This window comes from Ovis aries, chromosome 7 (assembly GCF_016772045.2).
Source record: "Ovis aries strain OAR_USU_Benz2616 breed Rambouillet chromosome 7, ARS-UI_Ramb_v3.0, whole genome shotgun sequence".
Classification (NCBI taxonomy): Eukaryota; Metazoa; Chordata; class Mammalia; order Artiodactyla; family Bovidae; genus Ovis; species Ovis aries.
The window spans coordinates 49610381-49637723 of NC_056060.1; the positions used below are offsets into that span (position 1 = coordinate 49610381).

At 37.0% G+C, this 27343-nt stretch overlaps 1 protein-coding gene across 3 annotated transcripts in view; it reads right to left on the bottom strand.

Annotated features, from left to right (window-relative positions):
- The window catches only part of MINDY2 (MINDY lysine 48 deubiquitinase 2), an 81578-nt gene that overhangs the window by 36512 nt on the left and 17723 nt on the right, over window positions 1-27343 (bottom strand). For all 3 annotated transcript variants that reach the window (XR_009601207.1, XM_027971795.3, XM_042252390.2), the window contains 3 exons: window positions 26240-26297; window positions 11313-11377; window positions 5025-5183 (listed from right to left, as the gene is read on the bottom strand). Coding sequence is in view for 2 of the 3 variants with exons in the window: in XM_027971795.3 (XP_027827596.2) it covers window positions 5025-5183; window positions 11313-11377; window positions 26240-26297 (282 nt within the window). In the remaining variant the exon portion in view is untranslated. The remainder of the gene's footprint in view (window positions 1-5024; window positions 5184-11312; window positions 11378-26239; window positions 26298-27343) is intronic.

The window sequence follows — 27343 nt, forward strand, 5'->3', positions numbered from 1 at the left end:
GATGGCAAGAGTGAATGACGGCATTCTAGGTATCAGCAACTAAAATGAACTGGAATGAGTGAATTTAACTCAGATGACCATTATATCTACTAACGTGGGCAGGAATCCCTTCAAAGAAATGGAGAAGCCATGATGGTCAACAAAAGAGTCCAAAATGCAGTACCTGGATGCAATCTCAAAATGATAGAATGATCTCTGTTCATTTCCAAGGCAAACCATTCAATATCACAGTAATCTAAGCCGATGCCCCAACCAATAATGCTGAAGAAGCTTAAGTTGAACAGTTCTATGAAGACCTACAAGACCTTTTAGAACTAACACCCCAAAAAGATGTCCTTTTCATTATAAGGAACTGGAATACAAAAGTAGGAAGTCAAGAAATGCCTGGAGTAACAGGCAAATTTGGCCTTGGAGTACGAAATGAAGCAGGGCAAAGGCTAATAGAGTTTTGCCAAGAAACACACTGGTCATAGCAAACACCCTCTTCCAATAACACAAGAGAAGACTCTACACATGGACATCACCAGATAGTCAACACCAAAATCAGACTGATTATATTCTTTGCAGCCAAAGATGGAGAAGCTCTATACAGTCAGCAAAAACAAGACCAGGAGCTGACTGTGGCTCAGATCATGAACTCCTTATTGCCAAATTCAGACTTAAATTGAAGAAAGTAGGGAAAACCACTAGACCATTCAAATCAAATCCAATCCCTTACGATTATACAGTAGAAGTGAGAAATAGATTTAAGGGACTAGATCTGATAGAGTGCCTGATGAACAATAGACGGAGGTTCGTGACATTGTACAGGAGACAGGGATCAAGACCATCCCCAAGAAAAAGAAATGCAAAAAAGCAAAATGGCTGTCTGAGGAGGCCTTTCAAATAACTGTGAAAAGAAGCGAAGCGAAAAGGAAAGATATTCCCATTTGAATGCAGAGTTCCAAAGAACAGCAAGGAGAGGTAAGAAAGCCTTCCTCAGCGATCAATGCAAAGAAATAGAGGAAAACAACAGAATGGGGAAGACTAGAGATCTCTTCAAGAAAATGAGAGATACCAAGGGAACATTTCATGCAAAGATGGGCTCCATAAAGGACAGAAATGGTATGGACCTAACAGATGCAAAAGATATTAAGAACAGGTGGCAAAAATACACAGAGGAACTGTACAAAAAAGAGCTTCACGACCCAGATAATCATGATGATGTGATCACTCACCTAAGTGGGCCTTAGGAAGCATCACTACGAACAAAGCTAGTGGAGGTGATGGAATTCCAGTTGAGCTGTTTCAAATCCTGTAAGATGATGCTGTGAAAGTGCTGCACTCAATATCCCAGCAAATTTGGAAAACTCAGCAGTGGCCATAGGCCTGCAAAAGGTCAGTTTTCACTCCAATCCCAAAGAAAGGCAATGCCAAAGAATGCTCATACTACTGCACAATTGCATTCATCTCACACGCTAGGAAAGGAATGCTCAAAATTCTCCAAGCCAGGTTTCAGCAATACGTGAACTGTGAACTTCCAGATGTTCAAGCTGGTTTCAGAAAAGGCAGACGAACCAGAGATCAAATTGCCAACATCCACTGGAGCATCGAAAAAGCAAGAGAGTTCCAGAAAAACATGTATTTCTGGTTTATTGACTATGCCCAAGCCTTTGACTGTGTGGATTACAATAAACTGTGGAAAATTCTGAAAGAGATGGGAATACAGACCACCTGACCTGCCTCTTGAGAAATCTATATGCAGGTCAGGGAGCAACAGTTAAAACTGCATGGAACAACAGACTGGTTCCAAATAGGAAAAGGAGTTCATCAAGGCTGTGTATTGTCACCCTGCTTATTTAACTTATATGCAGAGTACATCATGAGAAACGCTGAGCTGGAGGAAACACAAGCTGGAATCAAGATTGCCAGGAGAAATATCAATAACCTCAGATAGGCAGATGACACCATCCTTATGTCACAAAGTGAAGAGGAACTAAAAAGCCTCTTGATGAAAGTGAAATAGGAGAGTGAAAAAGTTGGCTTAAAGCTCAACATTCAGAAAACAAAGATCATGGCATCTGGTCCCAACACTCCATGAGAAATAGATGAGGAAACAGTGGAAACAGTGAAAGACTTTATTTTGAGGGGCTCCAAAATCACTGCAGATGGTGACTGCAGCCATGAAATTAAAAGACACTTACACCTTGGAAGGAAAGTTATGACCAACCTAGATAGCATATTAAAAAACAGAGACATTACTTTGCCAATAAAAGTCCATCTAGACAAGGCTATTGTTTTTCCTGTGGTCATGTATGGATGTGAGAGTTGGACTGTGAAGAAAGCTGAGCGCCGAAGAATTGATGCTTTTGAACTATGGTGTTGGAGAAGACTCTTGAGAGTCTCTTGGACTGCAGGAGGTCCAACCAGTCCATCCTAAAGGAGATCAGTCCTGGGTGTTCATTGGAAGGCCTGATGCTAAAGCTGAAACTCCAGTACTTTGGCCACCTCATGCGAAGAGTTGACTCATTGGAAAAGACCCTGAGGCTGGGAGGGATTAGGGGCAGGAGGAGAAGGGGACGACAGAGGATGAGATGGCTGGATGGCATCATCGACTCTATGGACATGAGTTTGAGTGAACTCTGGGAGTTGGTGATGGACAGGGAAGCCTGGCGTGCTGCGATTCATGGGGTTGCAAAGAGTCGGACACGGCTGAGTGCCTGAACCGAACCATCCAGAAAAAGCACATTTATTTGCAAGATAATTATTTGCAGGACACATATTCGAAGAATACAAAGAATCAGCCAGTGTGAAGAGATATTTCATAGAAGCCTATGGATTTTAAGCTTTTGCCTTGTTCTTTTTTCTTTCTCAGCATTAGAGTCCTTCAGTCATGAAACAAGTAAGTAAAAATAGATAAAACGCACAACTCTCAGGCCCAACAGTTTGAAAACCACTGTGCAGACCAGAAAAATCTGATGAACAATGTGTATCCTACATTAGAGTATACTTTTCTTTAAGCATATGAATTCAACTCTTTGCCAGACAATATGCAGCTACACATACAGTCAGAGGGATGATCTAAATCCAGTTGATTAAGTTCCTTAGGCCATAAGTTCGTTTTCCTCAAGAATCTAGGCTACCTGGCATTGCCATTTGCCAGGACACAACATGATTTACCTTGGAGGAATCAGATGCTGGACATGGTATACTTTTCAGTGATGTTCTCAAGAGTCAGAGTGCCAAAATCAATAAACAGATGTCTCCCTACTGCAAGCCTTTCACTGCTCAGAAATACCAGTTACTTTTACCAAAGGACAGGGATGAAGAAACATTACCAAATCTTTGCTATATGATCTCTCTGTCTCTGTAGGTAATGCATACATGAATGTTCATTTCATCAGTTAATATTTACTGAGAATCTACCATGTGCCAGGCACTCTTCTTAACAATAAGAGCCTAGCCTTCACAAAACATACTCTTTACTGGGAGATGACAGTTAATCAAGTAAATAAACAATTCTAGATAATGACTTGGGAAAAGGAAGGTGACTAATTTCAATAAGGGAAGCCTCTCTAATAAGATGATATTTGATCTAAGACCTGAATAATGAGGAGACCAGAAATGGAAAGATCTGGGAGAACAATGTGTTAGGGCAGGAAAACAGTGTTCCACAGTGGGCAATCAGCTAGTACGAAAACCTGAGCTAGAAATGAGCTCTGTATATCTCAAAAATAGCAAGGCAGCTGGTGTTGTTGGAGGGCAGTAAAAAGGTGACAGAATTATATAAGAAGTGAAGTTGGACATGAAGCAGAGTTTAGATTATGCAGTGTATCATAAAAATTCTAATAAAGATTTTATATCTTATTATAAAAAATGAAATAATGCCATCTGCACAACATGGATGAACCCAGAGATTGCCATATTAAGTGAAGTAAGTCAGATAGAAACAGATATATTATATCACTTATACATGGACTCTAAAAAAAATGGTGCAAATTGACTTATTTACAAAACAGAAAGAGAGTCACAGATGTAGGAAACAAACTTATGATTACCAGAGCTGGAAGGGGAAGGAGGGATAAATTGGGAGACTGAGAGACTGACATATTTACACTACTTTATATAAATAAATTAGTAATAAGGGCCTGCTGTATAGTATAAAGAACTCTACTCAGTACTCTATAATGGCCTATATGGGAAAAGAATCTAACAAGGAGCAGATACAATATAACTGACTACACTTCCCTGTAAACCTGAAACTAACACAAGACTGTAAATCAACTATACTCTAATGAAACTTGAAAAAAAAAAAAGATTTTGTATCTTATTCTAGTTACAGTGGAGGCTTCTGATGAAAGGAGTAGGGTGCAGGGATAAAGGGGAGGGTTTATTTCACAAAGATCATTCTGAGTGCCAAGACAATTCACTGTGGGGAAGAATAATCTTTTCAACAAATGAGACTGAGACAACTGAATATCCACATGCAAAAGAATAATGTTGGATTCCTTCCCCAAACCACATACACAAATCAACTCAAAATGTATCAAACTCCTAAATGTAAGTACTAAAAGTATATACTTTATATATTATAAATATAGAAAAAACTCTTAGAACCCAGTAACAAAAAGACAAATAGCCCAATTAAAAATGGCCAAGAGATTTGCAGATATTTCTCTAAAGACATACAAATGGCTAATAAGCACATGGAAAGATAATCAACAACATTAGTCATTAGAGAAATGCACAATGAGATACAACTTTACACCTACTAGGATGGCTACAGTCAAAAACATAGACAATAACAGGTGTTGGTGAGGATGTGCACTCAGCTCTGTAGTTGGCCTCTAACTCCATGAAATTATAGTCAGAAGTCTTGAGCAGATTTAGCAGTCTAGAGGACTGTGCTCTTAACCTCATAATGTGGCTAATTCCATGTAAAGCACAAAAATATAAATATCAGAAAATGTAAACCTAGATTCCTTTGCCAAATTAATAAATTTTTACTATATTTGTGTTCATATAATTTAAGATTTTGTACTTACCTGAGGGTCCACTAACCATCCATGATACAAAGGAATATCAAGAAGATCAAATACTATGCATTCTGGTGTATATTCAAACACTCGAACACCAGTGAATTTTACATTTACATCCAAGCCTGTCTGTAGTTTGTGCAATACTGCCATAGCATCACTCATATTCTGAAAATAGAAAGGGGAAGAGAAAAAATGAGAAAAACAACAACAAAAAAAAGATATTTAAATACAGGCACATTTACTACAAATTTTCCACTTTATCCAATTTATTCATCCTTTCCATTTTTATTATTAAGTACCTGCTATGTTTAAGGGGCTTCCTGGTGGCTCAGATGGTAAAGAGTCTGCCCGCAGTGTGGGAGACCCAGGTTTGATTCCTGGTTTGACTACGCCAAAGCCTTTGACTATGTGGATCACAACAAACTGTGAAAATTTCTTAAAGAGATGAGAATACCAGACCACCTTACCTGCCTCCTGAGAGATCTGTATGCAGGTCAAGAAGAAACAGTTAGAAATGCACATGGAATAACAGATTGATTCCAAATTGGCAAAGGAATACGTCAAGGATGTATATTGCCATCCTGTTTGTTGAACTCACATGCAGAGTACATCATGTGAAATGCAGGGCTGGATGAAGCACAAGCTGGAACCAAGATTGCCAGGAGAAATATCAAAAACCTAAAATATGCAGATGACACCACCCTTATGGCAGAAAGTGAAGAACTAAAGAGCCTCTTGACAAAAGTGAAAGAGGAGAGGGAAAAAGTTGGCTTAAAACTCAACATTCAAAAAACTAAGATCATGGGTTTACGGCAAATAGATGGGAAACAATGGCAACAGTGAAAGACTTTATTTCCTTGGGCTTCAAAATCACTGCAGACGATGACTGCAGCCATGAAATTAAAAGACGCTTGCTCCTTGGAAGAAAAGCTATGACCAACCTAGACAGCATATTAAAAAGCAGAGATGTTACTTTGCCAACAAAGGTCAGTGTAGCCAAAGCTATGGTTTTTCCAGTAGTCATGTATGGATGTGAGAGTTGGACTGTAAAGAAAGTTGAGAGCTGAAGAGTTGATGCTTTTGAACTGTGGAGAAGACTCTTGAGAGTCCCTTGGACTGCAAGGAGATCAAACTAGTCCATCCTAAAGGAAATCAGTCCTGAATCTTCATCGGAAGATGAAGAATGATACTGAAGCTGAAACTCCAATACTTTGGTCACCTGATATGAGGGGCTGACTCATTTGAAAAGACCCTGATTCTGGGAAATATTGAAGGCAGGAGGAGAAGAGGATGACAGAAGATGAGATGGTTGGATGGTATCACCAACTGGATGGACATGAGTTTGAGTAACCTCCGGGAGTTGGTGATGGACAGGGAAGCCTGGCATGTTACAGTCCATGGGGTTGCAAAGAGTTGGACAGGACTGAGCGATTGCACTGAACTATGTTACAGGCATTAAAAATGAGTTCTAAAGATAAAACAGTGGATAAAACAAAGTTCTTAATCTCATGGAATTAACATTCTACTATGAGAGAAAAATACATAAATTATAATATCAAGTTAAGTATTAGTAAGAAAAATTGGATAGGATAAAGATATACAGAGTGAGAGCAGAGAGGGATCTATGTTTAGACCAGGAAGTTCAAAGACAAAAGTTTCTAGTCAAAGAGAAAGTCCTCTCCCACTTTCAGGTATATTCCTAAAAGAATCAAAAGCACCATCTTAAAGAGATGGGTGTACACCTATATTCACTGCAGCATTATTCACAACAGCCAAGAGGTGCATGTAGCTCAAATGTCCATTAGCAGATAAATGGATAAAGGAAACATGTGTTATATATATATATATATATATATATATATATATATATATATGTGTATATATATATATATATATACACACACAATGGAATATTATTCAGCCTTTAACAAAAAAAAGGAAATTTTATTACATGTTACAACATGGATGAAACTTGAGGACATTATGCTGAGTGAAATAAACCACTGTAAAGAACAAATATTATGTGACTCCACTTAGATGAGATATCTAGAGTAGTCAAAATCATGGAAATAGAAAGTAGAATGGTAGTTGTCAGGGACTGGAGGGAGATCTGGGGAGTTGTCCAATTAGTATAGAATTTTAGTTTTACAAGATGAAACTATTTTAGAGATCTGTTACACAAGCATATAAATACAGTTAACACTACACTTAATGGTTAAGAGAAAAAAATGGTTAACAGAGTAAATTTTATATTTTTTTAACCACAATTTAAACGAAAGAAAAAAAAAAAGAAATCAGCTATCAAGCCATGGACAGACATGGAAGAAATCTAAATGTACATTACAAAGTTAAAGAAGCCAATATGAAATGTATTGTATGATTCCACATGACACAAAACAAAGGGAAAAGGCAAAATGATGGAGACAGTAAAAGCTCAGTGGAGGAGGAAGGGATGTAGTGGCAAAGCACTGAGGATTTTTAGGGCAGAGAAACTATTCTGTATGATACTATAATGGTGATACACGTCATTATATATTTGTAAAAACCCAAAGAATGTATGGGAAGATCCCCTGGAGAAGGGAACAGCTACCCACTCCAATATTCTGGCCTGGAGAATTCCATGGACTATATAGTCCACTGGGGTTGTAAAGAGTCGGACATGACTGAGACACTTTCAAAGAATGTATAAACACCAAGATTGAACCCTAATGTAAACTATGGACTTTGGGTAATAATTCTGTATCAGTGTAAACAGTGCGAGATGAAGTCTGTAAAAAAGAGGCTCAATCACAAAGGCTTACTGGTCAAACCAGGGTCATTCTGTCCACACCAGGTTTCTCATTAAACATGGTCATGTAAGTGTGTAATGAAGACTATTTAAAAACATGTTTTTCTAAACATTTTAATATATTAAATATGGACATAAGTATAGAGGGTATATTTGATGGAACAAATAAAATTCAATATAGAAAATTTGATAAAATTTTATTAGATCTATACTGTTAATCAGATACTGTGCTACATACTAAAGATATAAAATAGGCAATAGACTATAGCCTACTGGAGGGCTTATAGTAGAATGGCTGAACATGAAATAAACCCTTTTACATTACAATTAGGGACTCTCTGAAATCTGGAAAGGACAAATTTAGGTCATAAGAAAAGTTTTACCAGTTAACTTACAAAATTCTATCGTAAGAGACTACACAGACTAAAAACAGAAATTAATCAAATGTTTTCAATTTATGAGTGAGAAATTTACAACAGGATAGCACTATTATAGAGTTTTTGGTTTTTTTTCAGTTTCACCTCTAACAATTGCAATACCCTGAAACACTTATTTTCTCAGTCTTTCCTAAAGTTGAACCTTTGAAAACAATCAGCTCACATTTTTTTTCCTTTCAGTGTTTTAAAACTTTTCCTAAAACCATAACAATGATGAATGTGGGAAAATATGAATGAATATGAGCCACTGTAGGATTGTAGTTTTACTACTACTGATTTTTTCTGCTATTTGTTAAATTCTTGGTTGCCAATCACCCAATTTTCTTCAAGGGGGAGTATAATTTCAAGTTTACACCTATATATATCTTCTACATTTTAAACAGATTATATAATATTAAAATAAGTAAACTAATATAACTAATAATCTCCATAAAGAATAAAACTGATATAAATAAGTCTATAAACAAAGAATTTGAAAGATTATTTTGCCATTTTGTTCCTAAATTCATATTATGATAATTACCATAAAATATAAATTAGGGAAGGGTGCTTATAAAAGGATTACTACTTCTTTAAGCCAATAGTTCAACTGCTTCTTAGAATTTTTCTTAAAGTAGTTAACGTGGTGAAATTTTAAATTTAAACATAAGATATATTTTAAAAATGTATTTGCAGTCATATAAAAATCTGTCATAAACACACAGTATTTTGTGTTGTCATCATTAAGCAAAACTGGAAAAAATACTCTGTTTATATTGCAACTTCTGGTAAGGATTTTAAATTAGGAAGACTGAAGTTCTGCACTGGTCTTTTTAAAATCTAGGCTTGAACATTTCTGCTCACACAAAAGTATACAAAAAGATTATTGTTACATCATACCTGTGGAGCATTAAATACCAGCTTAGACTCAATTTTATCAGCTTGGTACTAACCCTGATCCTGGGAAAGATTGAGGGCAGGAGAAGGGGACGACAGAGGATAAGATGGTTGGATGGCATCATCAACTTAATGGACATGGGTTTGGGTGGACTCTGGGAGTTGGTGATGGACAGGGAGGCCTGGCGTGCTGCGGTTCACGGAGTCACAAAGAGTTGGACATGACTGAGCGACTGAACTGAACTGAACATACTATTCCCAAAACGAATGGTAATTCAATCACAGTACCTTATAAACAGTTTTAGAGCTTATTTTAAACACGGTACTTTTTGTCTGACATGTTGATAAGAAATGCAAGTGGCTGTGTTTGTTTCAACTTTGAAACAAAACTTCCAGTCATTTTTCAAGAGTCCAGATCATCTTAATGGAAGCACATCCTGAGACTGCAAGACAAGACTTGAAACAAAGTGCTAGTATCATTTGCAAATACTTTGCACTCAAGATTTTCTCAAGTCTGTGCAACAGAAATGAACTGAAGCACAGTGATGACCCAGAGAGATGTTATGGGGAGGGAGGTGGGAGGGGGGTTCATGTTTGGGAACGCATGTACACCCGTGGTGGATTCATGTCAATGTATGGCAAAACCAATACAGTATTGTAAAGTAAAATAAAGTAAAAATTAGAAAAAAAAAAGAAATGAACTGAATTTTGAGGTTGATATGAAACTGCAACTATGATCTATAATTTCTAATTTCAAGTTTTTGTATTAATTACAATAGCCTTACTGATTTCAATAAGAACTGATACAAATTTGATAAATGATATATATTCACTGGCTTTATAAATTGAAGGTTAACATAAGATTTCATTTGAAAACAAGTTTCTACTGTGAAAAATGTTTGGAAATCCTTGCTTTAAGTTACAAATTCCAATAGAACTGAAATGACTTAGTATACCTATTTGGCTTTAACTACAGATTTCCTGGAGGAGAGCATGGCACCCCACCCCAGTATTCTTGCCTGGAGACTCCCATGGGCAGAGGAGCCTGGCAGGTTATAGTCCATGGGGTTACACAGAGTCGGATACAACTGAGGCGACTTAACACACACAGAGACTTCCTACCTTACACAGTGATTCAATGTAACATACTAGCTTTTCGATCTTATTAGGACTAGATTATCTAACATTCAAACTCAAGAAATTTTACAATATTGAAATGAGTTTTCTTTTTGCTATCTGGACACTGGTGAAAGTATGTAATAAGGGTTACTTTGAAAGTAAACATAAAGTTCCAATGATATGTTTCTTCCCTAGCTGATATATCTTCCACTGCAAGAACCTGTGTTCTTCTTGCCTTCTACTTCTACTTCTATGCTTCTACAAAGGAAGCATACTGAAGAAAATGAAGCTCTGCTTGCTTACTTCCAGCTCCAGTAATTCTGAGGCTAGTGGTCCCCTCATGTATTACAGAATAGTATCTCCAAAGAACATGCCAAACAATGTAAACACATTTAAACAAAAGTTCCAATGATATGTTTCTTCCTTGGCTGATACTTCTTCCACTGCAATAACCTGTGTTCTTGCCTTCTATTGTCAAACAAAGGAAGAATACTGAAGAAAATGAAGCTCTTCTTGCTTTCTTCCAGCTCCAATAATATTGAGCCCAGTGGTCCCCACCTATATTACAGAATAGTATCTCAAAAGAATGTGCCAAACAATGTAAATACACTGAAACTATGAAATAGCAGATTTAGTCCTAATGGCATACCCTAGACATCATTTGCTGAACGATTTCCAAAATATAACTTAATTGTAAAATATAAACAAATGAGGGAAGATGAATAATAAATTCACTTGAGAGTCAATTTTTTCAAGGAAAATACTAGGTTATGATTCTTCATAGGTGTGTAGAATGGTATCCATGTTTCATTCTTCACGTTATATGGTTTAGTCACTAAGTCGTGTTCAACTTTTGTGACCCCACGGACTGTATATAGGTTCACATAAAAGAGAGATCGGCAAAGTATGGCCTGTGGGTCAAATATGGCTGTGGGCTGAAAACGGTTTTTACATTTTTAAAAGGGCATAAAAAAAAAGAAAACAATATGCCTGAAAAGCAATTGATAGAGACCAATAAATATATGCATAAGGGTAAATTATCTATTTTAACATAACAAAAATTGGGTCTGTTACCTGCTCATAGTTTAAACGCTGAATTTCTGAAATTTCTTTTGGCTTTGTATCAAGCATGTAATCTCCTGTAAAAAGAAATTGTAAAGTTGCCTTTTAAAAATATCACTTTTTTTTCTAATTACAAAAGTAATGTATTTAAATTATAAACTGTAACAATAAGTAACATAAAAAAGAGCCCCTGCCCAATTCTATTCAGAGAAAATCATCAGAGAAAATCAATGTTAACTATTAGCTAAGATCTCATATTTTTTTCAGTGTACATCCTATGTTTTAAATTTATTTTTCTTCCTTCATGAGCATCTTTCCACATCACTACAATAAAACTCTAAAAGGCTTTACAAAGTTTCACAGATATCAGCAATATAACTGTTACCCCAATACCTTTCCGAGAATGGGAGTTATCAGTCTTCTGAATGTTGCTTTTGTTAGAAGTAAACAAAAACTTTTTTGAATTTAAGAAATTGATATATTAGTGATTGCCAGTAGGGAGAGGGAAAGGAGAAAGGCAAGAAAGTGGTATGGAATTGAGATACAAAGTACTATGTATAAAACAGATAAGCAACAAGGATATATTGTATAGCACAGGGAATTATAGCCACTATTGTATAATTTTAAATGGAGTATAATCTGTAAAGATACCGAATCACTAGGCTGTGCACCTGAAACTAATATTGTAAACCAACTATTCACTCCTCCAAATTTATATCTTTTTATACATGTATTTTTATTTGGTATCACCTTTTTAATATATAAATGACTTTTAGTATATGTGACACTTTTTAAATATATGTAGCATCATTTTAATATATGCAGTACCTTTTGATCTATGTTTTGCTTTTTAAAATATATATTAGTTATATATACTTTTCTTCAAATTGCCTGCCTATACCCCAAAATCACTGCAGATGGTGATTGTAGCCATGAAATTAAAAGACGCTTACTCCTTGGAAGGAAAATTATGACCAACCTAGATAGCATATTCAAAAGCAGAGACATTACTTCGCCAACAAAGGTCCATCTAGTCAAGGCTATGGTTTTTCCAGTAGTCATGTATGGATGTGAGAGTTGGACTGTGAAGAAAGCAGAGCGCCAAAGAATTAATGCTTTTGAACTGTGGTGTTAGCGAAGACTCTTGAGAGTCCCTTGGACTGCAAGGAGATCCAACCAGTCCATTCTGAAGGAGATCAGTCCTGGAATTTCTTTGGAGGGAATGATGCTGAAGCTAAAACTCCAGTACTTTGGCCACCTCATGCGAAGAGTTGACTCACTGGAAAAGACTCTGATGCTGAGAGGGATTGGGGGCAGGAGAAGGGGACGACAGAGGATGAGATGGCTGGATGGCATCACTGACTCGATGGACGTGAGTCTGAGTGAACTCTGGGAGTTGGTGATGGACAGGGAGGCCTGGCATGCTGTGATTCATGGAGTTGCAAAGAGTCGGACACAACTGAACGACTGAACTGAATTGAACTGAACTGTTGAACTATTAAAGCTCTTTTTCAACTAGAGAAATGAGAACATTTCCTGTTAAATGTGTGGTAAATTATTTTTTCCCCATATTGGCTTCTGACTTTATGATGGTGCTTTTTTGCCTATTTTTCACCACATAGAAATATTTAATTTGAATATAGTCATATTCTGCTATTACAGCTTCTGAGCTTAATGTTATGTTTAGAAAGATTTTCACCTCTTCAGAGTATACCAAGATTCACATATACTTTCTTCGTGTAATTTTATGTTTACCAGGCAATAGAGTCCATCAAAGAGGCTGCCTCCCTTAGTGAGGCCATTCTTCTCTTGTCAAAATCTTTTCTGACTTCAGGAAAAGAGAAGTTGCTTATCTGAGTCTTTCCCAACAATTATTACACTCTTAACACATAAGCTTTAATCTATGATAGCATACCTAGGGTCATTTAGTATTGAGTTATATAATATTCTGCATCCTGACCCTGCTAAAATGTTAGAAAAACACACATTACAGTGTTTTATCAGGATAATTACAGAACTTAAATGAAATACAGGATCAAAGTATAGCAAATATTGTCTTTTTTTACATTTAAGTCTTTCATTATCTGGAATTAATTTTTATATAAACAGGGATATAACCAGCTTCTCACTCAGCCTCCCAAACCACTAACAAGTTGATAAATTGCTTTTATATAACTTTTACTTTCAAATTCAAAATAAACTTCCAAAGACTGTAGCAAGTACTCTTTCCATCTCTCCAATTTTGATAATCAAAGAATTCCTATAAACATCAATTTATTATTATCTGTGGGTTTATTTAGAATTTTAAGACAGCAAGATCTAACTAATAACAATTTTATTCCACCATAGGTAAAGGAACTTCAAAAATACTAAATTCATTCATTCACAGAAATATATAAGCAAGTATATTTAACAAATATTTTTGAAACCTTACTATAACTGGCACACTGTATATGTACATGTTGAGATTTTAATATAGCACTTAACTGAAAACTACATTGAGTAAATTTTATACATTATTTACTCAAATAATTGAGACCATATTTGCTATACTTTGATCCTATATTTCATTTAAGTTCTGTAATTATCCTGATAAAACACTGTAATGTGTGTTTTTCTAACATTTTAGCAGGGTCAGGATGCAGAATATTATATAATTCAATACTAAATGACCCTAGGTATGCTATCATAGATTAAAGCTTATGTGTTAAGAGTGTAATAATTGTTGGGAAAGACTCAGATAAGCAACTTCTCTTTTCCTGAAGTCAGAAAAGATTTTGACAAGAGAAAAATGGCCTCACTAAGGGAGGCAGCCTCTTTGATGGACCCTATTGCCTGGTATTCATACCTCTGTATAATCCCCTTCTCTTGACTGTGGACTGGACTCACTTCCAGTGAATAAAATACAACAGAATTAATGAAATATTACTTACAAAATTGGAAAAGAAAATGCTGTGTCTTTCATCATGGTGCTCTTTCACTGCTCACTCTGAAAAATGCCACGTGTCATGTTCTGGGCGGCCTTATGGGAGAGGCCATGGCAAGCAACTGAAGGGGGCCTCTGGCCACAGTCAATGAGAAACTGAGGACCTCAGTCCAACGACCTGTGAGGAACTGAATCCTGTCAACAACCAAGTAAGTAAGCTTAGAAGCAGATCCTCCTCAGCTGGGCCTGGAGATAAGACTGTAGCCCCAACTGACACACTGACTGCAACGGTATAAGAGACCTTAAACGAGAGTCACTCAGCCACATTCAGATTCCTGACCCACAGGTACTTTGTGACAATAAATGTTCATTGTTCAAAGCAACTAACTTTTGAGGTGATATGTTATGTAGTAACAGACATCTATATTTTTAGGAAAGTTTATAATAGAGAATTAGATATTTTTAAAAGACTGATTTTGAGTTTTTAAGGGAATATCCTTCAGTTTTAGATATCTAAAAAAATCACCTCTTAAGAATGCTGTTTTGTCTAGCTTATCTAGCCTTTATTTCAAAATTGATCAACAACACTATTTCAATCAAAAAGTGTTTATTAATAGTTTATCCCGTGTTCAGCAACAGGCTAAAACAAATAACCTGTTTGGAAATGATTGTTTCTCTTAAAAAACTAATAATCTGGTAGGGTAAAGAACATACAGAAAACAGAATATGATAATAATAAGGTATATATAATATACTGTAAACTGTAATAAATGCCTTAAGTATTACACGATTTTGAAAAGAGATATTGAGATAGTCTGTAGCACTTAGAAATATCCTTTGGAGCAGGTAGTATCTAAAGCAAAACTTGCCAAGGCAGTGAGGAGAAAAGCATTCTTTGAGGGAGAAAGAATGATGGAAAAAGTATGTATAAGAAACATCATGCCCTATGGACAGCTTATAAGGAGGTTTATACATAAACTCTGGTGGCTCAGATGGTAAAGCGTCTTCCTGCGATGCCTGGGTTCGATCCCTGGGTTGGGAAGATCCCCTGGAGAAGGAAATGACAATCCACTCCAGTACTCTTGCCTGGAAAATCCCATGGACGAAGGAGCCTGGTAGGTTAGAGCCCATGGGGTCGCAAAGAGTCAGACATGACTGAGTGACTTCACTTCATATATAAGATTGGAGAAGGCAATGGCAGTACTCTCGCTTGGAAAATCCCATGAGCCTAGAAGGCTGCAGTCCATGGGGTCGCTAAGAGTTGGACACGACTGAGCAACTTCACTTTCACTTTTTACTTTCATGCATTGAAGAAGGAAATGGCAACCCACTCCAGTATTCTTGCCTGGAGAATCCCAGGGAGGGGGAAGTCTGGTGGGCTGCCGTCTATGGGGTCGCACAGAGTTGGACACGACTGAAGCAACTTAGCAGCAATAGCAGCATACATAAGATTTATGTTGCAGAGTGGTGGGAAATATGGCTGGATGGGTAACCTTGATCAGATTATAGGAAATCATAAATAACACACTGATAAGTTTGGTTGCTTGTGAGGATCTTAAGGGATCTTTATGTTTTTAAGTTAATAAGTGAAGGATGAAATTAGTGCTTTAAGAAGATAATATTTGTAAACAGGCCAATTTGGATCGTAGAAAAAAACAAAAGAGCTTGCAATAAACCACACTCCAAAGTACCAGGATACAGAGAGGAAAGAATTTCAAAGAAAGAATCCCTAAGACTTTTCTGCTGCTGCTGCTGCTAAGTCGCTTCAGTCGTGCCCGACTCTGTGGGACCCCATAGACAGCAGCCCACCAGGCTCCCCCGTCCCTGGGATTCTCCAGGCAAGAACACTGGAGTGGGTTGCCATTTCCTTCTCCAATGCATGAAAGTGAAAAGTGAAAGGGAAGTCGCTCAGTCGTGTCCGACTCTTAGCAACCCCATGGACTGCAGCCTACCAGGCTCCTCCACCCATGGGATTTTCCAGTCAAGAGGGAGTGAGTTGCCATTGCCTTCTCTGAAGACTTTGCTACTAATAGGATATTCCAGACAAACAGATATCAAGAAGCAAAAACGTGACGGTTCCATTAGGCCGAAAACAGAAGACAGGGTTTGTCAGTAGGGAACCTATCCCATGTTAAACACCTGGAAAAAAGGAGACACAATTAACTGTAGGCAAAATTCAGTTCAGTTCAGTTTAGTTACTCAGTCATGTCCGACTCTTGGCAGACAAAATTTTGTAGGCAAAATTAAAATGCTTCAATATTGCTTTTATAGTATTTATGTTCAAAAGATAAACCATCTTTTAAGAGAGCGAGGGATTGACTTGTTTAGCTTTTGTTGTTGTTCTTCTCTGTTATCTGCTTAATAGAGAGAACTGTGTGTGGTGGGCAAGATGTTTAAAACACACACACATACACACAGTATATATGGGGCAATGCACAGGTGGGAGCTGGCAGTGCAGAGAGGAGACACTGGTCTGCAGCAACAGCTTCTGCTGCTAGCCCTTGGGGCACTCACCCCTGTTCTCAAGCAATCATTGTCAATGACAAAGTGACTACTGAAGTCATAGTTGTATTAAATTAATGCTAATAACTTGGATATTTTATTTTATTTAGGGCTGCTCAGGTAATGTCAGCCCTTAACCAAGCATATGTGCTTCTTTCCTTTTTTCTCTTTCTTTGTGGATACAGCTGTAAAATATTTGGATATAGGAAATGTTGTGTTATTCTTGCAGCCTTGATATTCAGGGTGGATTGTAAAAGATAAATTTTTGTGAGATTTCAAAGATTAATTTGATAACATCATTTACAGATTTAAAAGATGTGGTTATCAGAAGTCTTTTGAGGGGGGAAAACTACTGCATAAAATAACTAACTTGGAATAAATATTTCGCAGCAGTTTGAAAAAAAAAAGATAAATAATCTTTTAAAAAGTCAGACAGCACCACCATCACACCAACTATTTTCCTTACTATAATACGGTGCTAATCTCACGATCATACAAACTACAAAAATCATACTATACATTTGAAACAGGAGGGAAGGGGACAGGGCACAACCTCTGAAAGAATGACAAAGTCTGAGGACACAGCATAAACTGATCAGAACCAAATGGGTCCACGATGGCAGACACGTCAACTTGGACTAGACCTTGATCCTCAGTCTCAGTGTACATTCACTGTAAAATCAACAAGCTAAATGACACACCTAGAGGCACCACAACAGTTTCAAGGGCTGACCAAAAAGTAGACAGTGGCCCAATTTCTGAAAATCTCCACCCCTTTCCCAAAATAGCTGGAATAATCCTCCCACTTAATAGCCTGTGAAATTATCCAGCCTCCAAAACCTAACCACACCACATTTCAAGACCACACTCTCTCTGTTCGAAGGCCCATGATGTTGTCTGTGGCATGTGCTTTTCCCAAAGTTACTCCTGCCTTCTGACATGGCCTACACTCTGTCTGTGTATTGTGTTTCTTCTTACCTATCACTTTGTCTCTCACTGAATTCTTTCTGCTATGAGACATCAAGAATCTGAGCTTCCATTACATCCTGAAACCAGCTCTGTGATCTCAGTTGGAAGACTGGGTTTTGGCTGGGTTCAAGTTCTGGCCACATGGGTTAGAGTCCCAAGCAGGGTTTTGGCCAGGTTTGAGTCCCAGCCACGTGGGTTCAAGTCCCAAGCTGAGATGAACAGTGTCACATTCTAGTTTGTGTTGTGCTTCTTTACCTTATCTTTCTAACCATTTTCTGCCTTTCACCTACATGTCTTTCCCACTTTATTTTATTCGATCTCCCAGTACTTCCTAGGTAACCAAGCTTTCATGTTTCTTTCTTGAGGCCAAAGTTCTCCAACAATCCATGTCCAAGCTTGGCCCTGCTCTTGTTATTATTCAGTCGTGTATGACTCTTTGCAACCCCATGGACTGCAGCATGCTAGGCTTCCCTGTCCTTCATCATCTCCCAGAGCTTGCTCAAACTCATGTCCATTGAGTCAGTGATGCCATCCAACCATCCTCTGTCATCCTTTTTTCCTCCTGTCTTCAATCTTCCCCAGCATCAGGGTCTTTTCTAATGAGTCAGTTCTTTGCATCAGGTGGCCAAACTATTGGAGTTTAAGCTTTAGCATCAGTCCTTCCAATGAATATTCAGGACTGATTTCCTTTAGGATGGATGAGTTGGATTTCCCTGCAGTCCAAGGGACTCTCAAGAGTCTTCTACAACACCATAGTTCCAAGGCATCAATTCTTCGATCCTCAGCCTTCTTTATGGTCCAACTCTCACATCCATACATGACTACAGAGTGGAAAAACCACAGCGTTGACTATATGGACCTTTGTTGACAAAGTGTTGTTTATGCTTTTTAATAAGCTGTCTAGATTTGTCATAGCTTTTCCTTCCAAATTTCAAGGTCCTGTTCTAGAAATTTCCAAATTAAAATTCGTACCTCTTCTAATCTTTAACAATCAAAATTCCCATTCCCCATGGTTCCTCATGTGGGTACAGGAAAGTTTTCAATGTTTTCTTTTACCATATTTCTACTAGTGCTTGCTTATTAATGCAAAATGTCTCTGGTTCCTCCAGAGAACTTCAGTCATCTCAAGAGAACAAAATCCAAATAGCTTAGAAAACTAAACAGTTAGTTCTGGCAGAAATGGCCTTGAATAAATTTTATTTTTGGCAAGGCAGAGTTTCCAGAATCTCTCTTCTCCCCCCACTCTTGCTCACTTCTCCCCCACCTCCCATTAGGATCATATTACTTTCACGCTATCCCTAGTAGATGAGTACCCTCACCCAGGACTTCCAAACCTCTTCACCTACCCCAGATCTAAATATTTCTTCAACAGGTTTTCTTTTCCCTATAATTAAAAAAATCTCTATGTCCTGCTTCTTTAGGACTTTTTAAAACATAGCAGTTGGATAAATTTAAAATATCAAGATGTACTAATTATTTTCTTTCCAAGAAAAATACCATGTTAACATTTTCTCAGTAGAGTACATTTGTGCAGTCACCTGACTGTATTGTTGACAACTCCGAACAATGTGTCCATAGTACATGATCAGTAAATATTTGCTGGATAAGAAAAAAGAAAAAGGAAGATAGAGACAAGTAGTACAAATTTAAAATATACACCTGAGTGGTAGAAAGGGAGAAGAGATATACTTTTGAGAATACTAACCTTTCAGCATTTAAAAAATAATACTAGAAGGTGCCCAGGTAGAGAGCACACATTATTTAACCTTTCTGAGCTTTGGTTACCTCATCTGTAAAATCAAGAGGTACTATAATTTATGATGCTTTTATTGCGACTTCAGTCTTATCTTTTCCTACATCAATTCATATGCCTTCTGCCTCTGCTCATGGGTCTCTGCCATTACAACTGCATTCTTTAGCTATGGGAACCAACAGCAAAAGAGCTTATTTTGTCCCAGAAGACAGAATAGAAAAAGGCAAGTAGACTGATGGTAATAACAGCAAGAGCAGGTTAGGTAAACAGTATCAGTCTATGGTAGCACAGAGAGCAGAGCCAGGATGAAATAAGAAGCTGTGGAGAGGTATCACAGTTTAGGTTAGCACTGTCCAACAGAAATATAATGTAAGCCATATGCAACCTCAAATTTTTAGTAGCTACATTTTTAAAAAGTAAAAAGAAATAGGTAAAAATTAAAAAAAAATTATTTGGCTGTGCTGGGTTTTAGTTGTAGCACTTGAGATCTTTGTTGTGGCATACAGGATCTTTAGTTGTGGCATGTGGGATCTAATTCCCTGACCAGGAATCGAACCATGGCCCCCTATATTGGGAGTGCAGAGTCTTAGTCAGTGAGCCACCAGGAAGTCCCAGAATTAGGTAAAAGTAATTTTAATAATATATTTTATTTAGTGTAGTATATTAAAAATATTATCATTTAAACACATAATCATTACAAAAATTACTGATATGTTACCTTCTTTTTTGAGCTAAATCTTTCAAATCCAGTATATATTTTACACTTACAGAAAATCTCAATTCACTCTGGCAATATTTCAAGTGCTCAAAAGCTACCTGTGGCCAGTGGCTACTATGCCAGGTGGTATAGGTTTAGGTGACTATAGTCATGATATGAAAACAAAGAAAGTAGGAGAAATATTGGCTGGATATGGAACAAATGGATAGGAAACTGGGCTCAAAAATATATGTTTTCTATATATATATTAGGCATTGAAAAATCTATTGATATTTGACCACATCTGAACTGCTATTACTATTTCCTAATTGGTCTCAACCAGACAATCCTAAAAACTACACTTAACATGTTGTTTATGCCTCTTGAACTAAAATACATGAAGCAGCCTACCATAGTAAACAACTTCTCTGCCTGGCTTCCAAAACTCCTCAGTTTAGCTGTAGCCTACTAATCCAATCTCCAATCCAACTTTCTGTAACATGCAGTTACCAACCACAGTCAAATTGTACTCAAATCACCCTTCTTCCAAATATATCTTACAGGGTTTCCCTGGTGGCTCAGTGTTAAAGAATTCGCCAATGTGGGAGACAGGGGTTCGATGCCATGCCTCGGAACTACTAAGCCTGTGCTACTGAGGCCATGCGCCACAACTACTGAAGCTTGGGTGCCCCAGAACCTATGCTCCACAAGAGAAGCCACTGCAATGAGAAGCCCACACACCACAACTAGAGAATAGCCTCTACTCACCACAACTAGAGAAAACCCTGCACAGCAACAAAGACATAACACAGCCCCACCCCCCAAAATAAATAAAATTAAGGGAAAAAAATGCCTTATATTTTTTTACCTTGAGCTTAAAATAGTTTACACCTAGCCCTAAAACAATCTTTCTCCTTTTTTTTCACAAGGGATCTAAGTATACCACCTTCTTTACAAGGATTCTAAGTATACCATGAAACCCAAGATAAGTCACATGTACTCTACTAAACCTTTTCCTACTTTTCACCTACTTCTCATACCCATCTATAGATAAACTTCTCAAAAAGTTATCTGCATTTGAGTCTTCACTTACTTATCTCTTAGATGCTCCTCAACTCACCATTTCATTTTATCCCATCACTCTACTGACATTGTTTCTGTGAAGGTTACAATAACTTCCATGTTGTCAAATTATGTAGAAAATATTCTCCAGTATTCAATACTCTCTTATTCTCCCTCCTAGCACTCTTCTCTTTTTGGCTTCACTGAATCACCCTCTTCTGGCTTTTCTCCTCTCTTAGTGGCTACTTCTTCCCTTACCATTCTGTCCTCTAACCTATATATTTCAGTAGGGGCGATGATGCCCCCACAAGAGGGCAAAAACTGACTCTGGGAGCATAGGGGCAAAAATATCTTAGATATTATAAGCGCTTGTGGCCTTCAAAGGACCATAGAGCATGAAGAGACACACAGTATGTCTGTGGTATTAAAATTTCCTGTAGTGATTAGGACAAAGATGTCTACAAAGGCTCCTTATGGGGGCAATACTGAAAAAAAAGGGTTGAGAAACACTGTTCTACACAATTTGGGCATGCTGGGAAACTTCAGGAGACAATCCTGCACCCACTTCTCTCTTTATTCTTTCTCTCTTAATGATCTCATCTGTTTCCACAGATTTAAATATAATCTTTATACCTGTGTGTGCTCATTCGCTCAGTCATGTCCAACACTTTGTGACCCCATGGACTGTAGTCCACTAGGTTCCTCTGTCATGAAATTTTCCAGGCAAGAATACTGGAGTGAAATGCCATTTCCTTCTCTAGGGGATCTTCCCATCCATGACTTCTAAATTCCTATTTCGAATTTCAACATCCTCTGGAACTCATGGTCTCTCAACAAAGCTACTAAGTGTTTTTTCTTAATGTTTCCTTCGCCTTCTGCCTAAGTGAAATCTGGCTCTGCCTTGATGACACTGCAGCCCTTTCAAGTGATAGCTCCTTTCTCGCTTATACTTCTTTGCCAGTGAGTCTGCTGGTGGCAGATATCTACTTGTTCCTTATGATCATTCTTTCCCCCCATCCTCCCTAAAACTGTTTTAAAACCCATGCCATGATATACTACTACCCATTATTTATCCACCTGGTTATAGTTCTCTACGAACTTTTAGGTCAATCTCTCTCATTCCTAGCTCACTGTCTCTCTCTGATACAAATCCTGCCATAATTTTTGATAATTTTAATGCTCATAGAGATGACCCACCTAATATTCTGGCCTTTCTGTTCCTTGACCTCTTTTCCAACAAAAATCATATATTCCACCTTATGTCAGAAACTCATTCCCTATGATCATACAATTTTGTTACTACCAGGTTCCAAAAATTCTTTGACTGTATTAGGGCCTACAATCCACTAAATCTGTCACATTTTCCTTCAATGTATTTATATCTGCATCTCCTCTTCGTGCAACTTAAATATTATGGCTCATTATTATATCACAGGTATATCTACACATAACTTCAATTCCCTAGACTCTTTCTTCAACATACTCACCTGGCAAAAACCCAGCTCTGGTTAAACCCTGCTCCTCCATGATTCAGGCCTATACTCATGCAGCAGAATGTGACTACAGAAACCATACCACCAATGTGGCTGGCCTCACTAACCCCAGGGTAAAACCCAGGAATCACTGCATCTCCTCATTCACTCTCCCACTTGTCTAAGCAACTATTTTATACCTTCCTTCTCATCTTCAATAATTCCTCCTTCATTCTCACTCTCAGCTGATGACCTGATTTCCCACTTATTGAGAAAATAAAAGTACTTAAAAGACCTTCTATAAGCTACCATACCCACATCTACCCATCTACCTGTATCTTTTAAAAATTTTTTGTATCTATTTACTTTTGGCTGCGCTGAGTCTTTGTTGCTGCCTGTGGGCTTTCTTCAGTTGCAGTAAGCGAGGGCTACTCTCCAGTTGCAGTGTGTGGGCTTCTCATTGTGATGGCTTTTCTTGTTGTAGAGCACAGGCCCTAGAGCATTCAGGCTTCAGTAGCTGTGGTGTAGGAAGGTCAGTAGTTGTGACACACATGCTCTGTGGCATGTGGGATCCTCCCAGGCCATGGAACAAATCCATGTCCCCTGCATTGGCAGGCATATTCTTAACCACTAGACCACTAAGGAATTCCAACCTGCACCTACTTTTAACAGTCTATCTTCCCTTCTATCGCCAAGGATGAACTATCTGTATACCTAAGACTAATTCTTCATTTATCTAAAGCATATTTTTCAATTCCTTTCTTCCAATTTTCTCTTGTTAAAACCAGCTTTATTGAAACATAACTCACATACCATACAATTAACCCATTTAGTGTGTACAGTTCAATGTTTTTGAACTATATTAACAGGATTGTGAAATTATCATCATGATCTAATTCTGGAACATTTTGGTCCCCCCAAAAGAAGTTCTATACCCTTTAGCAGTCAATCTCTATTTCCCCCCTATACTCCCCAGTCCTAAACAACCACGAATCCTACTTTCTGTCTCTAAATTTGCCTATTCTGAACATTTCATATAAATGGAATCACATAATAAGTGGTCTTTTATGACTTGGCTTCTTTGACTTAGCCTTCTTTAAGGCTTATTTATATTACAGAATACATCAGTACATTTCCTTTTATGGCTGAATAATGTTTCATTATATGGATATACCATAGTTGGTTTATTCATCAGTTGATGGCTATCTGGATTGTTTCCAATTTTTTGGCATATATGAATAATGCTGCTATGAATGTTCCTATACAAGTTTTTGTATGGACATATGTCTTTACTCCTCTTGAGGGAAGCTTATATGGTAATTCTATATTAGCTATTTAAGGAACTAACAAACAGTTTTCCACAGTGGCTGCATTATATTCCATTCCTATTGGTTATGTCTTAGGACTTCTGATTTTCTCCTGTGCCTGCTCCAGTCAGGTTTTCATCCTGTGGACTTACTGAAGTTACCAAGTACCTCTGTATGGCTTCAATCAGTGGTTAATTTTTAGTCTTAATCCTGCAAGGCCTATTAGCAACATTTGACTCAGACAGTCTCTCATTCTTTACTGAAAATCATCATTTAGATTCTAGGAAATCAGTCTCCAGTTTTTCTTCTACATAGCTGAGTTTCTATTCTTCTTCTTCTCCAGCTTCTAATCACTGGCATGTCCCAGATTCAGTCCACTGATGTCTTCTCTGTCTACGTTTATATTATCTGTGATTCAGTCTAATGATCCTTTATATGATAGTTACTGCTCCCAAATGGGTATTTACAGGCTAGATGTGCACTATCCAACACAACAGCCAGTAGTGACATGTGGCTATATTAATTTAAATTAAAATTAAATATTGAATTTTCCTACAATTTAAAATGTAGTTGAATATTCGCTACATTTTAAGACATCAAGAGCCATATGTGGTTAGTGGCTAAGAAACTGGACAGCACAGATAAAGAACATTTCCATCAATACACAAAGGTTCACTGTACAGTGCTGATCTAGACCTGTCTTCTAGGCTCTAGATTTATACATCCCACTGCCTCCCTGATATCTCCACTTGAAAGTCAATAAACATCCCCAAACCAAAATCCTGATATTCTTCTGTAAACATATTCCTTCCATTTGTTCCTGTTTCAGTTGATGTTAATGCCATCCTTCCAGTTGCTCAAGCCAAAAATCACTGGGTAACTCTTGACTTCACTCTCACTCCACATTCAACTAATTAGCAAATTCTGTCATCTCTATACTCAGAATCTGACCATATTTTATAATCTCACTTCTATTACCCTGTTTGAAGCCACAGAATTCTTGTTAAAGAATCTCAAAGATCTCAAAGTCAGATCATGTCAGTCCTCTGTTCAAAATCCTTTAATGGCTTCTCAGATCACCCACAGCAAAAGTCAAAGTTGCTATAAAGGCCTAGGATACTCCATATGATATGATTCCATTGTCTCTAACCTCATCTCCTGATACTTCCCCTTTGCAGTCCTGGGCAGTCCTTTTGGCTGTTCCTCAAAACCATTAAGCATATTTCAGCCTTTTTCTATGAAATATAATTTAGAAATCACAAAGTTTAAGAATCACCAAGCTAGAGTAAAAAGAGGTATAAACAAGAAATTCTATTTTCAGATATCTAGATATTGAAGTAATCTACACTTAATGATGAGGTTCCCTAGCCAGTGAATAAGATTAAATTATATTAATTATGTAAGTAAAAAGGTCTTCCAAAAGCTGTAATCTCAATTATTTCACTAAACTTACATCTCACAAAAAAATCAGTTAGCTAGTTGTCTGGAAGAGCACAAACTAATCAGCTAATAAGATCTTTTTAATAGAAATTTAATTACTAAAAATAAGAATACGGATTAAGATTTCTCATTTGGTAACAGTACAAATATATAACTTCTCATTTGTTAAGTTGTAAAAGACATCAGTGTGATAAAAAACTACCTGCTCTGTAAACAAGTTCTATTGAGTCTGCAAACTGTGTATTACGGTCTGTTTTAAAATAAGAAGCTTGCATAAGAATGCAACTCAATATGCTGTTTCCTTCATCAAGAAAAACTCTCTGTAAAAATATTTCAGATGGACTAAACAGTGTGCTTCCTAAAGTAAATGTTTTATACTCTAGAACAAGCCTCTATTTCACTGCAGACTGGTCTAATATTTTATTGACTGGCATAGGTTCGTGAACCATATTTTGGGTACCACTGCTCTAAATCACTTCCCAGATTTTAATTCAAGTCTATTCAATATTTTTAAACACTCTCTACATGCAGTGTTAGAGTTTCTGTGCCATTTCCCATTCTGTAATTTATTGGAATTAACATATACCTTGTTGTTTTCTAGATGTCACTAGTCTCTTTATTTACATTAAAAGATTTCAATGCTGGTTAGAAAGAAGTCTGTAACATCCAAGAACAGAAACACACTAATAAAATTATTTAGTTAAGAGATTAAAAATAGCTTCGAAAAGGTGAAATTTGGTAATATATTAGCTTTGAAAACTTTGTTTTATCTTGAAAGAGATATAAAAATCATTCACTTTTCAACACTAACCTAAATATTCCATCAGCTGTTCAGCAGTTATGATTTCCATCATCGGTGGAAGTTTCACCTGAAAAACAAAGTATTTTTTCTATAAAATCAAATGTTTTAGGTAATTAAAGTGTTTCTTCAGTCAGAAACACAAGTATGTATATATATGTATCTACTATATGTATACCATACTCACTTTAACTAATCTTTAATACAACAATAGCTTTGTTGTATTAAAGATTAGTTTAACACAATCCTATCACCATAAAATTCAAGATCTCACAGAATCACTGAGAAATCTGTTTTCAAAAACAAGTGCTATGCCTTTCATCACCCATGCTGATTGTCATTAGGCACATGCAAGTGTCCTGCATGACAGAAAATGCGGTTAAAGGGCAGGAAGTGGCACCAAACATGTTTTGACAGATCACCCATGAAGCAGTTTTTCTGAAGACAGGCTGGAACACAGCTCAATATCCCATCACTTCAGTCTACCCTGACCATTTTTTCTTGTTGTTGTTGAACAGCTAAAATGAATACAGTATAAAGGATTGGTCATAAACTGAAGTATTCATACTATATGAGCCCACCTATAAAATTTAGAAAAACAGGCCAAACAAACTACACTGTTTAGAGCTGCACATGTACTAAAAAAGAAAATAGATACTATAAAAATCAGGACTGTAGTTAACCCTAGGAATAAGGGAAGGGGGTTATAGTTAGAACGAGACATACAAGAGGCCTCTGGGGTGCTGGCAATGCTTTATATTTTGACTTGCATGGTAGTTCCACTGTTGGCTTTATAATTAACCTGTTAAACTGGACATCTCTGTTTTATGTATTTTCTGTGCTACATGTCACGATAAAAAGTTTAAAAGTAGATATATATGTTACAGTCACATTTAAGTTTCAAAAGTTAATTCAGCTGCAACACAGTCTAAATTTTTCAAATGAATTATCTGCTGAGTTACACAGATATTACAGCCAATGATTGTTAAGTATTTCAGCTAACTTATTAAAAAGGATACTCCTTGGTATATTTATAGAAGAAAAATAAATACTATAGGATGCAAACTCAAAGTAATTAACATATCAATGATAGAATAGCAGCATAATTCAAAAATC